This window comes from Sinocyclocheilus grahami, unplaced genomic scaffold (genome assembly GCF_001515645.1).
Source record: "Sinocyclocheilus grahami isolate Dianchi unplaced genomic scaffold, SAMN03320097.WGS_v1.1 scaffold680.1, whole genome shotgun sequence".
Classification (NCBI taxonomy): domain Eukaryota; kingdom Metazoa; phylum Chordata; class Actinopteri; order Cypriniformes; family Cyprinidae; genus Sinocyclocheilus; species Sinocyclocheilus grahami.
The window spans coordinates 393,321-404,668 of record NW_015505859.1 but is presented as its reverse complement, the minus strand read 5'-3'; the positions used below and the strand labels follow the sequence as shown (position 1 = coordinate 404,668).

The window sequence follows — 11,348 nt, the reverse complement described above, 5'->3', positions numbered from 1 at the left end:
TTTTTTTTATATATATTTACAGTAGGAATTTTACAAAATATCTTCATGAAACATGATCTTTACTTAATATCCTAATGATTTTTGGCATAAAAGAAAAATCAATACTTTTGACCCATACAATGTATTTTTGGTTATTGCTACAAATATACCCCAGCGACTTAAGACTGCTTTTGTGCTCCAGGGTCACATATAATAAATAAACAATATATATAATAAAAACATAAATATAAAATTAATTAAAATAACAAAAAAGAAAAATATACAATATAATATAATATACTTATAATGTAAAATAAAAGTTAATAATAAAAATATCTAGTAACATGGTAAACCAGTAACAAATATAATAATCATTTACAAATAATTAAAATTCTACATAATAAAAAATAAACAAAATAATTTACAATAACATGATAAAGAAAAATATCAAAATATGATAAATAAAAATATAATACAAAATTATATTTGTCTTAATAAAATCAATAGATAAAAAAAAACAAAATATCTAGTAACATGGTAAACCAGCAACAAATAAAATAATATATAATTTAAAAGACAGAATTCAAATGTAATAAAATATACTAAATTTAATAAAAAACTAAAATATACAAGTATCAAAAATATAATATAAAAATAAAATAAATATTTAAAAAAATCTATCAGCAACAATGTAACAAACACATTAGTTTAGGCTTTATACATATACATATATGTATTATGGTTATATGTGTGAGTGTATATACCTGAATTGCCTGCACTAGTCTGTTGCTGAGCTCTAAGGCAGCTGAGGCTGTAGAGGTGCCAAACGATGCCGCCCCCCTCTGGAGGCCTCGGATAATACGCCCATCCTTCCGGTACTGCTCTATCGGCATCCAGAACAAATCACGCACACCATGGACTGCAAAGAATAAAAATACAGTACTCTATTGAATTTACTTTACTGAATACAGTACTTTTCTTTAAGTAGCCTGAGCAGAAAAGCCAGCACTGCACATAAGTAAGAAGTGACACGTCATACTCACTGAGTTGTACGACAGAATGCATAGGACCAACACCTCCCAGAATTCCTGGCAGCTGGTTCTTCCTGATGTCTGTAAGCCACTCATTCACAGCATACTGAATCACCTTATCAACACCCAGCAGCCTGAAACAAAACAACAACAACTCACTTTTCAGATCTGGATTTAAAGGTAAAGCAGGCAAAAAGGTGTTTACCCATGTCTACAGCACAATCTCTTCAGCTTTAGTTCAGAGCAGTTCAGCTGGGCCAGTCCAATCAGGATGCCTGCAAACGTTCCCTAGGAAACCAGAGATTATATACATTAGCATAACAGCAGCTAGACTAAAACAACCCCCTGATCTTATTCAGAAAATCTTTGTTGCTGTGTTTAAGCTCAGCACTCAAACTACACAGATGACTTTATGACCACATGAACATAAAGCATCAGTTATTTTATATAGGTGATCGCCAACCTGCTCAATTACCACGTGCTTCCCGTGATAGTCCAGCCAGATGGGAACTTCAGACGTAAAACGAAACTCTCTTAAAGAGAAAGAGTGCGAAAGGACATTAATTATGATTTATGCATTTGTTATGTTGGATAATGTCATGTGGTGCGATGCCAGATCTTCTACCTGAAGTAGATGGGCTGGTCAGAGGAGGACGAGGAGCCAGCGGAGGAGGAACTCTGCTCACTATAGGTTGTTTCTACAGAAGCACTGAGATCATGGCCCAATCCGGAGCCAGGATCTGTGTCGTCTGAAGCCTTCTGAGGAACGTCCGTCCTCACTGGGAGCAGAAGATCAGAAGATCAGAAATAAAGACGATGAATGCCCATACACCATTACAGTTCAAATAAATGTGTACAATTACAATTATACATTTCAATTCATATAAAAAACTATTAAATAAATACTTTTTTTGTTAATTTAAAAAAGCTGATAAAATAAAATATCAGATGAAAAACGTAAACTAAGCTAAAAACTAAACTAAAACTGAAATAATTTTTTTTTAACTAAACATTAAAGAAAACGAATTAAAAATCAGCAAAACTACAAGTGACTAAACCGTTATACTAAACTTTATAAAAAGTTATATCAAAACAGTAATAAAACTATGTGTGTGTATATGTATATATATATATAAAAATAACAAACTAAAATAAGTTGAACGTCACCACAGGCTCACCATCTCTAGGCTGTCAGAGAGAGAGAAAAATTGCACTGTAAAAAAAAAAGTATTTTTCGAAGTTATAAATAAAACAGATTATTGGAATATGTTTTATAAGAAAATGCTATTTTGGTCTTTCGATTTCAACATTTCATGTTTAATTCAATGTGTTTCTTGCATGTGTCTTTATAATTATTTGTGAAATTTACTTTTGTTTTAAAAAGCTGGAGAAGAATATGAAAACTGTGGGTACATACTGGGATGCCCATCCCAGGAGCCTCTAGGATGCAGAAGTCGTCGTTGTCGGTGGAACCCTCTGATCCTTCCTCTGACATCATATCTGCATGAGCTTCCATAGCTGTGCTGACCAGTCCATCAATATCAGACTCCTCCTCTTCTAGAACAGAGGGGCGGAGCTTGGGGGCTTCTCCCGGGAACAGATAGACTGAGACAGGTGAGGCTCGACGGATGGAGGGAGAACCTGCTTTTCAAATACACAGAAGTAAATAACCATCAATCTATAACACTGAAGTTTGGTGTCTTTTTGGTTATACTTTAATTCAGCAAGGATGCATTAAACTGATCAAAAGTGACAGTACATACATTTATAATGTTACAAACTTTTTCTATTTCAAACAAATTCTGTTCAAAGACCCCTGAAAAATTGTACCACAGTTTCCACAAACATATTAAGCAGCACAACTGTTTTGACATAAGAAATGTTTCTTGAGCAGCAGATCAGCATATTAGAAGGATTTCTGAAGGATCATGTGACACTGAAGACTGGAGTAATGATGCTGAAAATTCAACTTTGGAAGCACAGGAATAAATGACATTTTAAACTATATTCAGACAGAAAAGAGTTATTCTAAATTATAATAATATTTCACAATACTATCGATTTCACTGTATTTTAGATGCATTTGCCTTGCTTAGTGAGCATCAGCGACTTCTTTCAAAATGATACCAACCCCAAACTATTTTCAAATGTATAAAAGATTAGTCATAAAATAAAACTTCTACATGTTTTGTTGTTATAGATATGCCTTGTATATATAAACAACTTCCAAAGTCTTACCAGAATCTTGGGTCTCTTCCTGTAGGATTCTCTCTGTGTCAATCAAGGCATCTGTGAGGTCACATTGGTTAATCTCTGCTGTCTCTGCTGGTGGGCAGGGCGGAAGGGAGGCAGGACTTTCTGACAGCTAAAAGACAGATTATTTTAGAGCTGAATACAAATGGGAGAAAGAAGCTATACTATCAAGAGAAACTACACCAATCAAGAGAAATGTCAAGGAATGGTCTGTTGATTAAATAGAAATGTTAATGGCCTGTTTAGAGCAGGGATCCTCAAATCTGGCCCACGAGATCCACTTTCCTGCAGAGTTTAGCGCTAACCCTAATCAAACACACCTGAGTATACTAATCAGTGTCTTCAGGATCATTAGAAAATCACAGGTAGGTGAGTTTGATCAGGGTTGGAGCTAAACTCTGCAGCGCATTGGCCCTCCAGGGTAAGATTTGAGGAACCCTGGTTTAGAGGCTACTGATTGGTCTGCATTTAAAGAGTCATGCTATGATTTGGATGAGTACACAGAGGTGGTTACCTCTGTAAGATGAAAGTGACATCACATTGCCTGATGAACTTAACGCTTTCTATAGTTTATTTGATAATACAACGGTAGGAACAGGTAGGTCAGCCGAAGCTGCCCTCTTGACCCAGTACTCCTTCCTTTAAAATAGAGGAATATGAAGTCAGGAATCTGCTGTGGAAGCAGAACAGCAGGAAGGCAGCAGGCCCTGACTCCATATAATCTGCAATGTTAACGTGGAGTACGTACATTCTTGCCCCAGTATTCACTGATATATTCAACTGGTCATTAAGAGTATGCAGAGTCCCAGCATTATTTAAAGGAGCTGTTATTATTCCAGTGCTAAAAAAGCTGAATATTAGCTGCTTAGATTGCTAACTTCAGTTGTTATCGAAATCTTTGAGCGATTGGTACTTAGGAATTTAATTACTACAATCTGTCTGGATTCTTACCAATTCGTCTATAAGGCTAACAGGTCGGTTGATGATGCTGTGGCTCTGTGTCTTGAAGCCCCCGATACCAATGTCAGGGCCCTCTTTGTGGACTACAAATCTGCATTTAATGCAATCATTCTAGTTAAACTTTTTGATAAGTGGAAGCAATTGGGGGTTCAACTCTACTGTCACCATTACTGCACTCTGTGTACACTAATGATTGGGTTTCACATTGATTGGTCTAATAACAGTATCTAAAGTTGGTATGTTCAATTTTTATAGAGCTGTGATTGAAAGAGTGCTGACTTTCTCAATTATAGTGCAGTCTGATAGTTCCACAGCTCAGCAGAGAAGTCAGATTAGTAACATAATACGGGCTGCTTTGAAAATTATTGGTTGTGATCTTCCCACTATTGATGAGATTTATGTCTCACGTTTGCAGAAAAAAGGTCTAACAACCCTGAAAGATCCCTTACATCCAGCCAGACGCCTCTTCACACCTCTACCTTCAGGCAGAAGTCTACATGTTTTCTGAACAGCACTTATTGTAGGACTGTTCATGCTCTTAATTCCTCTGCATTTCACTCTCTGTAATTGATAGAACATATATGTATGGGTGTATTTATGTATGTGTGTTGTTTTTTTCTCTCAGTGCAAGTTATTGTTGATGAACATATTGCTGGATAAAGAAAAGGACTCAGCTGTAAACAAAACTCGCAGAGGAAGATAAAGCGGCCTGGAGGGAGAAATGAACAAGAAAGTTGACTGAATGAACTAAGAGTATTTGTGAGACCAAACATTCAGTGTTACTACAATACCTGTAGTCCACTGCACAGGTGGCCAGGTGAGTGTGAAGAACTGTGATGACGGCAGGTGGAGTGTAGCCTAAAATGTCGTCATCAATGACATCAAGGAAATCAACAATCTGTATAGAGAACAGTGTTGTTATAGTTAACTGAAAATAAAACCATTAACATTTTTTTTAGTTATTTGAATTAAAATAATGGTTGACTGAAATAAGATCAAATATAGAAATATAACACTTAATTTTATTTCAGCTAGCTGCAACGTAGTAGCAACATCTCTCATTTTAATTTAGTTTAACTTGATGTACTAAAATATCTAAAACTGGAATAAAAATGAATAAACAAAACAAAAAAACAAAACTAAAACTAAAAATGACAAAAACATTCAAAAAAATTTGTAAAACAGAGTTAAAATGAAAATGGAAAACATAAAAATAAAAACAAATTAACATATTAATAAACCTATAATAGCATCTCAATGATACTAAAATAACATTGATGATGCAAAAAAATAGAAATAAGTAATTACTACTGATGATAAGAAGACATAACTGAAGCCAAGTTATTTTGAACTAAAACTAAAAACATTACAAAATAAAATTAATAAAAAATATAAAATAAAAACAAAACAATAAATCTAAATATTAGATGAAAAACTTAAAAAACTTGCCATGGCAACTAATTGAAATAAGTTTCAGTTGAAATGACTAAAACTGAAATAAAAATAGATTAAAGCTATATAGAAATACAGAAACATATATTATTAAATATACACATTAGCCAGACATTCATGACAGATCCGCACTCCTATTTAAAGTTCATATCTAATCTAGTTACCAACAGGTACCTGCTCATGCCAGCTATGATTGGTCAACGCCATGTGATGTCGTAAAGTAGCACCATGGAGTCGCAGCGCGACCAGAAACTCCTACAAAGAAAATTAGATTAATACTTATAAATGACAAACAAATAACCACCATCCCATAATTAACCCAACTGACAGGCGACAAGCAGATGAAATAACACACAAACCTTCACATTCCTCTCAAGATCTAATGTGATCTTGATGGCAGTCGACAGCATCTGAACGTCGGTTTCTCGGCCACCAACACTGCTCACCCCCACCTCTGTGGGGTAAATGGTAGGGTCCAGATGACCTGGGGAAGTGAACCTGGGCATTTCCAGTTTCACAGGAATTGGAGAGTCTGGGACCTCGGCTATATAAAGAGCAAAATAAAATAAAAAAACATTTTGCAATTCAGAACAGGATAATAACTTTTTCCTATGCAAAAAACTACAGGAGTATAAGAGGTTAGATGTCATTTTAATGGTTTAACAGCTCACCTTTATGGTACAGCTCTACTCTTCTGCTTTCTATGGTCAGGAAGTTGAGATTGGGATTGTTCTGGTGTTGCGACACACTAAAAATCTTCCCTCCTTCCAAGTCCAAAACGAGTTCTCCATGACAGAAGTCCATTTTACGTCCAGCTTCATTCTTAAAAAGAATGGTATCAGAATTGAATGAGAGTAAAGTGAAATTTTACTGCCACTGGTGTTGACTTGTATAATTTTGCTATTGTGACAATGCTACAACAATCAAGCATGTAATTTTTTTTTTTTCACATTTACCTTGCAGTCTGTCATGGCTTGGAGGCGACCTTTGCCAATCAGCACCGTTAAACAGAGCAGACTGAGGGCGTGGCTGGACTGAGGCTCTAACGGTTTCCTTCTTTTTGATTGCTTGGCTGAGAAGAACTGAGGCTCCTCCTCCTCAGAGTCAGATTCTGGAATGATGAGTGAAAAGATTAAGAATCTTTAACTGAAGCCAACACAGTATGGTTGCTGTTAGCTAAAAAAATAAAACAATAAAATAAAATAAAAATATCAGATGGAAAAACTTGCCTTAGCAACCAATTTAAATCAAATTAATTTAAGCTGAAACTAAAACAAAAATGAATTAAAGCCATACAGAAAAAAAAACTAATAGAAATAACAACACTTAAACGACAATTAAAATTAAGACTGAAAATATAAAAGCAACAGCAAGTGCAAAATATTAATAAATACAAAAATAGTATACAAAACAAGTCAAAATGTTTAGAACTTAAAGTATGAAACAGTTGAGCATGACTGACCCAGCCTGAAGGCAGATTTACAGAGGTAAAATTCATTCTCCTCAGGTCTGTGCTGGTGGGAGGGACTACGAGAACTTTGAAAAGAAGGAGGAGGAGCAGGAGGAGGGGACGGAGGAGGTGGAGGAGATTCCCACATCAACAGATCATTATTAATCCTGGGGAGAAACAGACAGTGGAGCTTGACATCAGTCAAACATGGCTTTACTTTATCATTTTATTTTATGGCTGTCTTGCCAAAAAAAACAAACATTAATTTTATACACAACACAACATGCATATAATGTGAAATTATCATTTATACTGAAATGAGGATTTAAAAACCAATGCTTGGAGATAAGTTTTTAAAATTTCATTCTCATGAAGTGTTGAGCAGTACCTGTTATAGATGCTCAGAAAAGCCTCTTTACTGGGCAGGAGAATGTAGGCTACAGGAAACGTGATATCAACCACATACTGACACTGACATATACACTGAGTCTGAAACTCATCCATCTCCTCTGGGTCTGCTGGGATCACCATCTGAGACAGAGACAGAGAATGAGTCAAGTTCAGGAATGAAAGGCAGACAGGCAGACGGGCGGAGTGGACGCACCTCTTCGGTCTCAAACATAGTGCGGTTGGAGGAGAAAGGAGAGCTGTTCTTCTCTCGAAGTTCACAGGGGTTCTCTAGAGACATGGAGCCCAGCCCCAGATCCCTGTTCACCCCTTCACAAACACCCGTACAGTCAGAGCCTGCTCCTTCATTCACTCGCACCTGAATCCTACAGATGGAAACCAGAGGGAACTACAAATGCTTTCCCAAGATTCGCTGTTTTTATCCAACTGAAGATTTGTATAACACATTGTTTTGTACTCCAAGCTAAATCTCAGACACACATACGCTCACTAACTCACCTGGGAATGCCATCAGGATCTGCACTCTTTTGCACACGGATACAGGGAAATGCCTCTCCCTCCCAGCCCTCATACACTCCTAAAACACACATTCACACTCCAGGTGAGTTTAGAGTGAAATTCCCACTGTATCCTGAACACTAGACCTTAAGATGAATCCAAACAGACTGAAACAGAAACAGAATTTAATAGAAACTGCTGAAAATATTTTTTATTTTATTCATCAGGATTTGCTCGAATCTTTTTATTATTACTAAACAGATAGTAAAGAAGCTATTTTGAGGAATGTTGGCAACCAAATGGTTGCTGGTTAGCCACGGACTTCTATAATATGGAAAAGAAAAGTCAATGGCTACCAGCAACTGTTTGGTTGCCAACATTAAGCAAAATATGTTCTTTTGTGTTCAGCAGAAGAAAGATTCATTCAGGTTTGGAACAACATGAGAGTGAATAAATGATGACTAAATATTCATTTTTGGGAGAACTATCATAGCTGATATATTATTTCTAATATTTTATTATAACTGCAACAATATACAAAATTGCTTTGGTTATATCAAAAACAAAAAAATTATATGATTATTACATTTTGATGAAATATTTCGAAAATGTTTTTTCCCTTTACAATAATGTGCACTGAATAGCAATATTTATAAAAAAATGTGAATTGGAATTTAATTTCATGATCTCATATGTTAATATACTGTATATACATATATATATATAAACATACACAAACTCAATACCATACAAAAGTTTAGGGTAATAGTGTACACAGTAATACTCTCAATGGTTACAAATGAAAAATAACTGTTTCATATTTGAATATACTTTAAAATGTATAATATTTATAAAAAAATGTGAATTGGAATTTAATTTCATGATCTCATATGTTAATATACTGTATATACATATATATATATATAAACATACACAAACTCAATACCATACAAAAGTTTAGGGTAATAGTGTACACAGTAATACTCTCAATGGTTACAAATGAAAAATAACTGTTTCATATTTGAATATACTTTAAAATGTAATTCATTCCTGTGATGCAAAGCTGTATTTTCAGCATCATCACTCCAGTCTTCAGTGTCCCATGATCCTTCAGAAATCATTCCAATATGCTGATTTGCTACTTAAGAAATATTTTTAATTATTATCATTGTTGAAACAATTGTGCTGCTTAATATTTTTGTGGACGCATTTTAACATAATTCCTTGATGAATATTAAGTAACATTAAGAACAGCATTTCTTTGAAACAGAAATCTTTTGTAACATTCTAAACTTTCACTGTTGATTAACTGAATATGTCCTTGCTGTATTCATTTCTAAAAAAAAAAAATCTTACTGACATCAAACTTTTGAACGCTAGCATATATGGTAACTGAGAAAAATAAATGCTAATTTTGATCTTTGGATGCCTCACCGTGCATATCAGTGAAACAGGCCTCCAGTAGTTTGGTGAGTTTGGCCCCTGGGCTGCAGGGGCCGTCCTGCTGAATGTCTGGCCCCTGCTGAGACTTCAGCTCCAGATTAGAGATCTGCAGGCTCAAGATCTCACTGCGCACTGCACGCTGGCTCAGGGGCCGCCTCAGCCCCGGGGGTCGAAGGTCAGGGATGGGGAAACGGACCTTCACCACGGCATAAGGAGATTGAAGCAGGAGAGAAGAATGGAGCTCCAACAAATGAGACTGCAGAGAAAAAGAGAGAGGATTAGACCTTACATTACAAATGATTTTATTGTGTAAGGTTTAAAAAAAAATTGAGGTAGGGGTATTATGTTGTTGTTTTTGATCAGGAGAGTCTAGTGACCTCTGCAGCCTGTGCAGTGTTTCTTTGAGGCGGCGCTGGACAGTGCCTCAGGGCTTGCAGGATGTCCTCCAGTCGGCTTATAATGTCCAGGTCCAACTCAGAGTTGAGCTCCCCGAGCTCAATCCGCAGAGAGCTGTCCCTGCGTATCACACGACGCCTGCTTCCCCTCTATAGGAGAACAGGAAAAAGAGTTTCATATATATCTATTGCTGAATGTATAGAAGACACAAACACTTGCAAATCAATGCCATAGGACTCTGTCAAGCTGTAGTACCTTACGCATGTGCTTCTCAGAGAGACTGTGGTGGAACTGGGCACAGGGTCTGGCAGTGGTGCCCATGGTGAAGAGACCGGCTGACTGGAACTGCAAAAGCTGCGAAAATAAAATGTGTGGACACACATGCTCATTTTAAAGGAACTCTTCCAGAACCTTCATCAGCCTGCATGATGTCTCCTGCTGGATTTGCCAACTTTTGGCCGTCTGACTTGTCGTAACTCAAACTGTATTCACATCTGTTTAAAATTCTCCCTGAGTAGTTGACAAAGCCTCGGACATGTGACTGTAGTACACCACTGTAATAATTTGGTGACCAACAGGTAATTTTCTGATAATAAGGGTTTGACTGTTTTGACAGTCCAGATTGTGGTCTAGAGTGCAATAGGGATTAAAAATGAAACACAATGATGCAACAAAAGTGTTTCAAGAGAATTTATAATGAAAAACAGGACTTAACTTGCTCTTTGCTTTAAATAAGAGAGTTCAAAAAGTTATTGTTTTCAGCATTTGGCCAGTATGTGGAGGCCAGCCAACCACAGCAGAGGTCATCTGCATGTAGTCTTCAAGATCCAACTATTTAATCCCAAACTTATTATAACTTTAAGGGTCAGAGAGAGGGTGGAAATGATCAGAAAAACTAAATGGTAACACTTAACAATAAGCTTCAATCCCTTAACATTAGTTAATGTATTAGATTAGATGTTTCTAATAGTGCTGCATGATTTGAGGTAGGGCTGGACAATAATTCAATATCAATATGTACCGCGATATAATTTTTTTCAATAACGGTGATATGATTTTTAAACACATTTCCGATATTTCGATATACATTATCAGTGTTTCCCATACATTGATTTATTTGTGGCGTTTGAATAAACATGAGCACTGCACGTTTCAAAATCAAAACGCATCGCGGGTGTTTTATATGAATGTATCTCTGAAGGGAACCGACTGTCTTCAGAATAGTTTAGATGGCATTTTTATCTGATAAAGAAGCGTTCATGAGCGGAGCTGCTTTGTTTACAGCTGTTACTGGAGAAACCGCTAGTTCCACCGCTCTCACAGCAACATGACTTTTGTTGTTGCTCTATTTTTTTGTTTTCTGAAGCAACTCAGAGCATGTTTCATACTCGTTATCCTGGTTAATGCACGTTTCAATCTATAAGAAGAATCAGCCTACACTCCCAGTCAAAGGTTTTTGAACTGCAAGATTTTTAATG

General features: G+C 36.2%; 1 protein-coding gene across 1 annotated transcript in view; it reads right to left on the bottom strand.

Moving 5' to 3' along the window:
- LOC107559259 (autophagy-related protein 2 homolog A-like) overlaps positions 1 to 11,348 on the bottom strand; it is a 27,154-nt gene that overhangs the window by 3,654 nt on the left and 12,152 nt on the right. Inside the window, exons 13-34 of the mRNA XM_016243011.1 lie at positions 10,126 to 10,224; positions 9,852 to 10,019; positions 9,466 to 9,730; positions 8,032 to 8,110; positions 7,730 to 7,898; positions 7,514 to 7,656; positions 7,138 to 7,292; positions 6,632 to 6,786; positions 6,347 to 6,497; positions 6,035 to 6,219; positions 5,850 to 5,930; positions 5,015 to 5,121; positions 4,870 to 4,932; positions 4,215 to 4,314; positions 3,249 to 3,375; positions 2,428 to 2,651; positions 2,178 to 2,198; positions 1,636 to 1,811; positions 1,474 to 1,543; positions 1,216 to 1,298; positions 1,023 to 1,144; positions 744 to 898 (exon numbers count right to left, since the gene is read on the bottom strand). Coding sequence (XP_016098497.1) covers positions 744 to 898; positions 1,023 to 1,144; positions 1,216 to 1,298; positions 1,474 to 1,543; positions 1,636 to 1,811; positions 2,178 to 2,198; positions 2,428 to 2,651; positions 3,249 to 3,375; positions 4,215 to 4,314; positions 4,870 to 4,932; positions 5,015 to 5,121; positions 5,850 to 5,930; positions 6,035 to 6,219; positions 6,347 to 6,497; positions 6,632 to 6,786; positions 7,138 to 7,292; positions 7,514 to 7,656; positions 7,730 to 7,898; positions 8,032 to 8,110; positions 9,466 to 9,730; positions 9,852 to 10,019; positions 10,126 to 10,224 — 2,898 coding nt within the window. The remainder of the gene's footprint in view (positions 1 to 743; positions 899 to 1,022; positions 1,145 to 1,215; positions 1,299 to 1,473; positions 1,544 to 1,635; positions 1,812 to 2,177; positions 2,199 to 2,427; positions 2,652 to 3,248; positions 3,376 to 4,214; positions 4,315 to 4,869; positions 4,933 to 5,014; positions 5,122 to 5,849; positions 5,931 to 6,034; positions 6,220 to 6,346; positions 6,498 to 6,631; positions 6,787 to 7,137; positions 7,293 to 7,513; positions 7,657 to 7,729; positions 7,899 to 8,031; positions 8,111 to 9,465; positions 9,731 to 9,851; positions 10,020 to 10,125; positions 10,225 to 11,348) is intronic.